Consider the following 11,123-nt stretch of genomic DNA (forward strand, 5'->3'; position numbering starts at 1 on the left):
AACTATCAAAGCAGTTACACCTTTTGTAATACATTTAGAAAAATGTTATGCAAAACAGACTTTTAAAAAAGATATACTTTATTTCGGGATTAAAAGTCTCAAACTGCATCAGAAATATGTAGAAGTACTTAATCATATTGCTTCTGTACTACTGATAAAGTATATGCTAATTTCAGAAAGTGCGTAACATAAATTGAAGTTTATTTAGAGACTTCAGTTGTGTAGGTTTTATGTGGCACTTCATAATAACATCTAGGTTTGTTCTTGAAAGTTTTTGTTGGGGGGTGAGAAGGGCGGGGGTATAATATAATCCCTTCAAAAGCAAATAAAAACATCCTTTTGGGATTAATTATTAAGGCTTCAATGTAAATTCATAACAAACCATTGAGATAGAGTGGAATCTCACATGGCTGTTCTATCATTTTATTTTGAAGGTAGAGCAACTATAGAGGGAAGATATTAAATATATTTTTAGCTCTGATAACAAAATTAATAAAGTAAGGAATTGCTTTTGATAATGTATACTGGGAGCAGTCATGTTAATTCTGAACTTGTCAATTTTTACTAATAAACCTAAAGCAAAGATACTGGTAATTTAGTGTTGAAAACCTGGGGTTAGCACCATAGTTGGCCTAACTGTAAAGGATACAGAAATGCAGCAAGTCTGCAGAGAGTCTCTGGATGTTGAATGCAGGCTAGGGAGTGTAAATTCCTGTACGTAATTCTACTCCATTGATTCTAGATCAAAACTCTTAGCCTTCAGAGGTTATGGGCAGTTTTGAGAAAGGATCATGATTCCACCTGAGGCACTTGGTATTTTATTAGTCATTTAAAAAGTCTTATTCAGGAAAACCTTTCTACTTTGATCAGTTTTTTCCCTCAAATAAATAGAATTAAGGTAGACTTTATCATAATAATATATGGTGATCTTTCTTGTCATTTAAATATATTTGTGAGTATGTGGCCCTAAAGTTGGATGTTTTTTATCTTCTAGTTGGGAATATATTTAAAATAAAGTCTAATACAATTTTGTGTGCCTGTAAAAAATCTATGGTTAAATGTAAATGAATAAAAGAAAACTTTATTGCTGGTATTAACCTGAAAGCAACTGCAAATTGTTGAATAACCATGGCTTGTTCTTCAGTTGACTAATTGGGAATTAATGGTAACAAGCCCATTGGAAGGAATTCCATAGAGCAGCCTACTTGAAATTGCTGTTTATCCCCTTCACCCCCACCACCAAAAGGCTAATACAGATTGACAAATGGAAAAATAGAGAGCCTTGAAAACAACTGTTTGATTACCTTGATTCATTTGCATTTATTATTGCCAAGATGCATTTATATTGATTTATTCCTTCTCTTAGTTAAGTCCATCAAAGTTAGAAAAAAATGAAGATGTGAACACTAATTTAGCACACCTATTGAACATACTTTCAGAGCTTGTGGAGAAAATATTCATGGCTTCAGAAATACTTCCACCGTAAGTGGTGAACTTTTAATTTGACAAGAAATCGTGTATCTGCATTTTGAAAAATTTGTATTTCTAAAATATGTGTAAGTTTTCCCACTGTCCTGATGTTATTATATTCTGAAAAAATTCAAGAGTTTTTCATCTTTACACAATGAATTATTTAAGGAAAAGGAATGACTTAAATCAATGTGAAATATTTGTATCAAAATAAATCATGTTTTTATACAGGCTACTGTGTCTGGTTTATCTAGTAACTTGGGGAATGAACAGAAGCTTATAGTCTCAGATTTGAGGAGGTCATAAGTCCTCCTTAATTCTTTGCTAAATGTCATTACTTGTAGCAGAGTACTTTTTTGGGGGAAAAGGCCAGTTGCCTTCGTATTTCATAAATTAAGCTTTTGGTTGCAGTGAGATCAGTATTTTCACTTGCTTTCTGTATTGAAATGATTCTGTTCTTTTGGCAGGACACTGAGGTATATTTATGGATGTTTACAGAAATCTGTCCAGCACAAGTGGCCTACAAATACCACCATGAGGACAAGAGTTGTCAGGTAAGAGTCATCAGTTGATTTGTTAAATCATTTATGGAGCATGCACTGATAGTCTTCAAATTTTCAGCTATCCACTTGACTAACAATATACAATTCAAGACCTTTTTTCTTTTATTTTTATGTCAGAACTCTGTTGAATATTTTATGAGTTCAGATAGCTTTTAAGCTAGAACTTACTGTGTTTTGTTTTGTTCTGTTCTTTAAGTTGCTATGAGATACTTAGCTACCTTTTGCATTTTCTAAAAACCTGAACATTCTTTTATAGTCAGTTAACTATTTGGGATTTTTTTTTTTAACTTACAGAATGCGGTTAAAAGCTATATAGCCAATAAAATCTGTAGCTAATTTCATATATTACCTTTTATACACACATACACATGTATATGTGTATATATGCATATACATATAGACACAAGAAGAGGGATGGAGGAGAGAGAGAGAAAGAGAGAAAGATTGGTTTGTGCTAAATAGGATGAGCAATGATTGAACCATTTAGATATTGGTTGGTTTCTAACAGTCTGGGACTTGGGGTTAATCTCCAACCAGAGTTCTGAAGCTCTTTCCATCTGCTCATTGTGCAGTAATTAGGAGTTGCTTTGTCAAGTCAGAATTTTGTAGTCCCCCTTATATAAGGGGACTTTTAAAAAAATTATCATTTTAACTTACTTTTCCAATGAGGAGGCAGATCTGTAGAGATTAAATTGTTTGCTAAGGTTCTCTGTAACTTTCTATATAAAATTAGTGGCTAAGGCAAAACTTCTAAGACCCAAACTAATATCCTTAACACCCTTGCAGGCTTTTGTTAAGCATACCCAACCAATTCAGGACAGTAGGAAATTAGTGCAAAAGCATCAGAGAATACAGCAGTCTAATAATATAATTCATTACATAATATAATAATAATAATAATATAAACTATTACATAGAATATATGCTGCCAGTCATGTTGTATACCATAAAAAAATTGGGCAGCTACTGAAGACACCAGTATCATACAATTAGTTTTGAAAATGTGTGTTAATCCTGCCCGCAACCTAAATTTCATAAGGAGGCTTCTACTCTTTTTACAGATAAAATCTCTCTTGGTTAGTATAGGACATAAATATTTATGAATTGTAGATTCTGTATTTCTTGGCTTTAGTAGTGATTGAGAGGACTAGAGAAGAATTACAAGCACATACTGTTTCAGCACAGTTGTGTCTGATGTAAATGAAAAGTGTTCTATACACTATAAGTTTCAAACAAGTATAACTGTTGAGCAGACAGCAGGAAATTCTGTTATGTGGATTGTGTGGATATTATGGCCAAGGTGGTGGTTTCTATTCCTAGTTAAGCTTTTGAATATATGTGTAGACACCTAGTATCCCTCAGATCCCCTCTAAAAATGCAGAGAAAGTAGATCTGCACACTGAAAATTCTTCTATGGTTCGATGTTGCTAGGTTGTATTTCAGATTCAAAGACCTATTTAAGTATCAAAATGTTTCTAAGCAGAATTTATGCAAGATTCTTCATAAATCAGTTTAAAAGAAATTAAATTTAGTTAGTTGTTTTATATTAATTGGAATAAATGCTGTCTGAGAAGCAACATACTGATTTTCTAAGATTCCCCCAAACTAAGAAACAACATTGTTGGGAGGTAAATGCTGAGAAGTTGGATTATTCACTAATAGAGAACAGAGACTGTCAGTTATTTTTTAATCTCTACAAGGAATTTTATCAACTTGGAAAGAATGCTTGTCTTTACAAGGGCCAGGTGAGAGGTCAATTATTAGTGTAGATTCCTCTTAAGAGGAAATTAGAGAAGCATTATCTACATGAGGACATATACTCTAATGTAACTGAAGCAGGCAGACTAGGAATAGCTATATGTTTGTAGTTTTACTTTGTACATTGTTCCCAGAGTGAGATTAGCAGATAAAACCATATATGACAAGTGTGCTAAGTCATGCACTTTTATACTGATTTTTGGTTTTGCTATTAATATTTTGTAATTTGAGAACTTTTTTAAACTTTAGAGAGCCTAATGTCTTTTTCTTTGTCTTAAAAACTCAGCATTCTATTGTATACGTTTTCATTTATCAAGATGTCACTTTTTTCCCTTGTACAATGGATTCTTAATTTTTATATGACTCAACAAAATCAGTATAACCAACTCGATTTGTAACAGACTTTACTGGGCTGTTCTGTTTAAAGAAAGGAAGATGGAGAACTGAGAATGTTAGTTTTAGGACCTTACAGGACTTTGTATCTATTAAAAAGGTTTATTTGTACTCCTACGGTATTTCAGGAGTTTTTAGTGCTCCTAAGGACACTAGTTCTTCAAAGTAAGTATAAAATGCACTAGTAGCTTGGAATAAATCAAGACAGCAAATGCAATAAATATAACTTAAATCTTCCAAAAGTAAATCCAAAATTCTAAATTTAGGAAAAATGAGTAATATATTAAAGAAGCAGGTATGTATGTTCTTAAAAGTAAGATACTTCAGCTAAAAATAAAGCTGTGTATTTGGGCTTACCTACATAGTTCAAAGTTCACGGTTCTACAAGTATTAAAATTTTTGTTTATATTATTTTAATGTAACATATTATAGTAGTTCTCTAAAAAAAAAAAATTTCCCTCCCATTCAGTGGTTTTGTTTTCCTTCGACTTATCTGTCCTGCCATCCTGAATCCCCGGATGTTTAATATCATCTCAGGTAATCAGCTTTTGATAAATTTGAAATTAGAAAAATTAGTATAAAGTTTAAAACTATTAAGATTACTTTTCTTTCAAATCTGTTTTTATTATCCAATTCTAAGACTTGGTATAAAACATTCCAAAGCACCCTCTTCTTGTTCTTTTTGCTCCTTTACTTTTTCTTTCCATCTTCTATTTGAAGCCTGAGAGAGCATGATTAGACATACTGCTTTTTCCCCCCATCCCTGCCTGTGTTTCAGACTCTTATTATGATGATTTTTTCCAGCCTGCAGTGTGGCTTCTTCAAGGTGGGAAGAAGAGCTTTGTGTGTGCTTTTAGCCCATTACAGACCCTGTCACTACCACTGCAAGTTGGATTTTTAAGCTCAAATTAAAGTTACAACTGCAGCTGCAGTAGTCCTCCGTGCATGCTTATGAAGAAAGTGGCTCTTTCAGATTTCCCAATAGCGATTTCTTGTCACCAGCTATATAATGTTAATTGGCATTTTAACTCCAACAAACCAGGTTCGGTTTTGCTTATTACCCATATACCCATTGTGGATGGACTTTCAGATGTTGTAGGCTTCTTTCAAAGAGAAGATAAGAATTACATTTATGACTACAAATGTAATAATGAACCTTAGGAGGAGAAAGAATCTGAACCATTTTTGTCTTAATAATCTGAAGCTTAAAATTGTATTAAACTTCTTTTGGAATATCTTAGAAGTTTTACCTTTATAGCCATCACATCTCTGTAATTTTTTTTTTTTTTTTTTTTTTGGTGGGGGGAGGTATTTAGGTTTATTCAGATTTATTCTTAGAGAAGTACTGGGGATTGAACCCAGGACCTCAAGGATGCTAATCATGCGCTCTACGACTTGAGTTATACCCTCCCCCCTCATCTCTGTAATTATCTCCTGTTGCTACTAACATAGTTCTATGGGTCTATTAAGAATTAAGGGTTTAGAATTCTTACGGGTTTATTTATCTGAATGTTGGACTCTGAACCACTGGGCAATATTTATAATTTAACAGCTTAAGGAAAAAAAAGTACAGTCTAAAATCAGGCAGTGAGATAGATGAGGTTTTTACTGTTTATATATTTCAGGGTTTAACACTGAGACACAAATATTTATTTACATCCTACTATATATAGGTGAATGTTTCCTGGTTAATCTTTAAAATATCTTTAAAACTTAATAAATATGCATGCATTTCTTCTCAAAGTAAAGCAGAGATTCCAGACTTTGTTATTTAGCTTTAAAGTGAATTATTTGAGTCAGTGGAGGTTGGGAGCGGGGAATTGCTTATATTGCAAATTGCTAACTTGGGTGGATTGAAATTAGCTTTGTGAATTGTCCCAAAGGGTATGTGGAGTGACTGGTTTTTTTTTAGCTATACAGATAAAGCTTACTAAAGCTTTAAGGTATTTTGAAATATTAACCATTTGGGAAATGCCCAGTCTTGTAGTAACCTTTTCACAAACTAAAAGCCTGATAAGTATATTCAGTTTTTATCCCTTTAACTTAAGGTCTTTTGAATTATACAGGTCATACATTTTTACAGAGTTCTGAATGGAACAATGTTAGCACTTTAATATGTCTTTACTGTTAAAAATACTAAGTTTATAATGATTTACCTGGAAGTACCTTTTGAGTTGAATGTTATTAGCTGTGCCCAATTCTGTTATAGATTCCCCATCTCCTATTGCTGCAAGAACACTGATATTAGTGGCCAAGTCTGTGCAGAACTTAGCAAATCTTGTGGAATTTGGAGCTAAGGTAAAAATATTTTGATACTTTAAAATGTCATTTATGAATTTATGACTTTGATATGATAAAACCATAAAATATAGTGTAAGTAAATTTTCAGTAGTGGATATTTCATAAAGATAATTTATGATTTTGTTGGTATGTTCACATTTTTCAAATGTTTTTAGATTTTACATTTTAATGGAATTTAAAAAAACTATTGTTTTAGCTAGTAGAAAGCTATTTTTTCAGTGTAATTTCCAGTATAATCAGATTCTGCCACTTTTAAATTTAAAAAATCAGAGCATATTTTTAAATGCACCCAAATTGATTTTATTACATTTTACCCCATAAACATTCTCTGTAAATATTAAAACTCTGAGTTTTTAAATATTCATATGTGATCCCTACTACCTAAGGATAAGGACTGTTCATGTTCTGGTAGGGATTGTACTGTGTCACCTGCTTTTGTCAATATTAACTTCTTGCCATACCTAGAAACATGGAACTATTTTATTTTTCTTAACGATTATTTACTATGCCATCATGTAAACATTAAGTAGGCTTCCACTGGATTCTTAGATGCCTTCCAGTTTGTCACTGTGATCCAGATTGCTGTAACAATTATCCTTATGTATATACTTCCTTTCAAACCTGACCAGCTATTTCCTTAAACTACTTTTTAGTAAAATTATCAAGAAGACTTTTTGTTTCCTCTAGCCTTGCCAAAACTTAGCTAGTATTTTTACCCTTTTTAATTTTTGAGTCTGATGGGCATGTTTGTGTTTCATTAGTTCCTTACTCTTGTATGTATGATTTTTCATGTCTGTTTCTTTGGAATTGACTATTGAGGCCCTCATTTCACCTTACTGATTTTAAGAGAGTTTCCCATTTTACAATGTAGCATATTTTAAAATAGGTTTAAGATTTTAGTATGAAGAGCAGTTTATAGTATGACTTTTAGCTTTTGAATTTATCTGAATCCTGAGACAGGTTATAAGTACTTTATTTTTTACTGCAGTCCTTACCCCACTGTATTTTAATTCCCCATAGTCTCTGCTAGATTCTAATGACCTCTGGGTGCTTGGCAAATAATTTCTCAGTGATTACTTCTCAATTTGTGTCTGCCAGGCTATGTGTTCTGATTTCTTTTTTTCCCATCTTGTATTTCTTGTTCATTAAAAATACTCTATACTCCTGTTCCTCAGAATTAGCTGCTTGCTTATATTAGAAGGAAAATATGGTCACTGAATGGTTATTTCTTATGAATATGTACTGCTACTGATAATTATAAGAATGTTTCCTACATGTATGGTTTTTGCTATAGATCAGTGTTTTTGTGCATATACTAAGCTTTTAATTTCTACCTTTTTAGGAGCCTTATATGGAAGGTGTCAATCCATTCATTAAAAGTAATAAACATCGTATGATCATGTTTTTAGATGAACTTGGGGTATGTATCTAATTTTTCAAGTACTTTGGCACCTACAGTCAGTATAGCTGAGTATAACTCGTTTAAGCAACAACCTTTAGAAAGCTTTCCCATCCAGAACTAAAAAAGAAAAAACAAAAAGCTGCATATTTTTGTCTCCCTTCCTAAACAAGTTCATTTGATAACCATTTATTCTTATACAAAATGGTTTACACCAAGTATACATTATTGTGGCTTTTGGACTTCTTGTGTCATTTTTTTCCATTTCTGTCTTGTCTTTCGTTATCCTCTTAGCTGTTCCATCTCACTATTGTGACACAATATTCTGTTGCTGCTTTAGCAACTTAATTTTGCTGCTACTGTGTGGAATTTGAAATAAGTTGGATGAGCTACAGTTCTGGCCAGTTAAATAAGTACATGGACTGAAGAATAAGTGTTCCTGTGGCTTTTCTAGGGATAAAAATAGTGGATTTGGATAAAAATAGTGGATTTGGTTTGAAACTTCATCTAGTTGGGACTATGTATGGTTTTATTGGGTCTTTATACATAAGTTGTTATTGTAAAATTAAGAATGGGATTTTTAAAGATAATTTCTAAGACCCTAGATTTCTTAAGTTAAACTTTCTTCTTATAGACTTCCAGATATCGAATCAGTTAAAAACCAAATTATTAGTAATGCAGTTCATATGTGTAGAAACCAGAAAGGGAGCACATACACGTGAACATAGCCCGGTGTATGGTGCTAGGGTACACTCGGGTAGGAGACTGTTCTGCCGTAAGGCATTCGGATTCACTTAAAGCACGAGTAAAGCACCACACCACTGTACAGTCAAACCACTTAGGACAGCCTGTGGGCACCTAGTTGGCAACTTCAGGTATAAGGAATTCCTTACTGTTATTTAGATCCATATTGATAATGATTTTGAGAAATAAAAGGGCAATGCTAAATGCCCATCATGTTTCTGTATGTGAACTCCTGGAGAGGTCTGAAGAATAAAAATATTTCTGATTACCAAAAATACAGTTGGTTAATGACTGAAAAAAAAATTTACTGTAATGTTGTTTAAGGAGCTGTATGAAAGTTTTATCCAATATTTAAGGCTAGCTCATTTATCTCAAGTCATATTTCTAGGTTTTCGTATGTTTTTAGATTCAAGATTAGGACTCCATTTATTTTCCATAATCATAAGTACCAACAGACCAGCTTTCTCTATCACTTTCCTAATGATGCCACACAATCTAGCCTTTCCAGCTGCTTAGAATGCCAGTATTCTAATACTCTTCTTTTTGCTTTACATCTGTATAAGTCAAATTTATCTTTCAATACTCACCTCAAACATCTCCTTCAGGAGGGCTTTGCTGAGCCCTAAACCTGCAATACATTTTGTTCTGCTTACCTAAGTATCCTCTGTGTATCTCTTGATACATAACTCTGTGATCAGTTTACTTCTAGTCTGTGTCTTCTCTACTAAATGCTTTGAAGCAAATACTGTTGTTTTTCATCTCTATAATCCTTCTTTCACTGAATGAGTCAGTTGATAAAAATGAATTGTATTCTAATTGTGTTTATACCATAGAAAACCAAATATTTTGTAGTCTTTAGAGATGTATAGCAAATACTGTCACCATTAGGGAGAGGAATTGATTTATTTAAAACTATTGTTAATCTGAACTCATGTTAAACTTTACTCCAACGCTCAAAATAACATGAGTACTTAGTCACTATAACAAGTTGATTTATTGGCACTAAGTTACAGTATGAACCTTATCTGAAGATACCATAATTAACACTGTCATTTCTACACATTAGCAAGTGTTTTGGGCATAGTCCACAAATAATTATAAGTCTGAAAAGTTCTTATCAACACTTTCATAATGTAGCTGTTACTTATGTATGCTGATCAATTTGGACAAAATGTATCTTAGTAATAGAAGTCAATCTGAAAGAGTGGAGGAATTTTAAGTTTAGGTTGCATTTAATATAGATTAGCATTTAATGTTTGCATCATTTATGTTCCAGTTAAAAAAATTCTTTACAGGTAAAAAGTTTAAGAAACCCATTTGTTTAGAATAGCAGTAATACTGCACAATATTCTGCTCTGCTGTTGAAGAAAATGGAGCCTGGTTTTGATGCGAATACTAAGGTCAAAAATCTATCAACTTGAATTTTAAAAGCATTTTAAGAGGATATTGTATGTTAAATTCTATCTACTATACCAGTTAGGATCTTTTCAGAAGAGTCTATAAAGAGTTGTATTTCTAAATGCAGTTTTATGATTCCCTTAAAGAATGTACCTGAACTTCCGGACACTACAGAGCATTCTAGAACTGACCTGTCCCGCGATTTAGCAGCATTGCATGAGATCTGTGTGGCCCATTCAGATGAACTGCGAACACTCAGTAATGAGCGTGGTGCACAGCAGGTAGGTTTTTGCCAGCCTTTGTTAACAGTGATGCTTCCTTGGCACTTAAGCAGAATGTCAGCATAAGATTGAGAGGTGATAAATAGCTGAATTACAGTCATCCTATTTTATCAATTATATTAAATTTTTGAGAATCTGAATCATAATCCACAAAGATCTCGGCAAACAGGAATGGGCCCAGACTAAGATTATGCATTTGTGGTATTGCAAAATGTCAAATCTTGCTACAAAGTTAATGTGAACTCGACCGAAAAATGGTGGTGGTCATGCACTCAAGTGGCGTGTGTGAAAATGGTAAGTGAGCTAATGCTAAGTCAGTAGTGATGTGGCTTTTTCTTTCTGCTTCTCTCACACAGTGCATGGCCAAGTGATTTCACAAACTGTCAAACACATGAGAACTATTTGGGAAGTTTGATGGAAATATTTCAAGCTCCAGATCCAGAGGTCTGGAATGTGGCTTTAGAAACTGCCATTTTTGATAAGCTCTTCCTCAGTACTGTCACCACACTGGCCAGCTGTTTGGCAGGGACCTTGTAGAGAAGACTACCCCATTGAGTTTGCTGAGTTGCTCTCAATCTGAGATACGAAAATTTTCAAGTTTTGATAATAATCTGGCTCATTCAGGTTCTAATCACTTCAGAAACTTATGCCAAATATGTGCCCTTGGGATGCATAATACCCTCCTTGCTACAGGTTTATTATATGACTTGCCTTAAAAAGTCTTAATTGGGCCAAGTTCTTCAGTAAGACTTTTTGAATATTTAAGAAAGGTATAGGAGCTGATTCAGTTTTAGGCCCAATGTTGTATTTTCCATG

General features: G+C 33.2%; 1 protein-coding gene across 1 annotated transcript in view; it reads left to right on the plus strand.

Moving 5' to 3' along the window:
• Positions 1–11,123, plus strand: part of RASA1 (RAS p21 protein activator 1) — a 96,894-nt gene that overhangs the window by 84,377 nt on the left and 1,394 nt on the right. The window contains exons 19-24 of the mRNA XM_074360334.1: positions 1,367–1,482; positions 1,938–2,024; positions 4,654–4,721; positions 6,394–6,482; positions 7,828–7,905; positions 10,173–10,307. Coding sequence (XP_074216435.1) covers positions 1,367–1,482; positions 1,938–2,024; positions 4,654–4,721; positions 6,394–6,482; positions 7,828–7,905; positions 10,173–10,307 — 573 coding nt within the window. The remainder of the gene's footprint in view (positions 1–1,366; positions 1,483–1,937; positions 2,025–4,653; positions 4,722–6,393; positions 6,483–7,827; positions 7,906–10,172; positions 10,308–11,123) is intronic.

Source organism: Camelus bactrianus, chromosome 3, assembly GCF_048773025.1.
Source record: "Camelus bactrianus isolate YW-2024 breed Bactrian camel chromosome 3, ASM4877302v1, whole genome shotgun sequence".
Lineage (NCBI taxonomy): Eukaryota > Metazoa > Chordata > Mammalia > Artiodactyla > Camelidae > Camelus > Camelus bactrianus.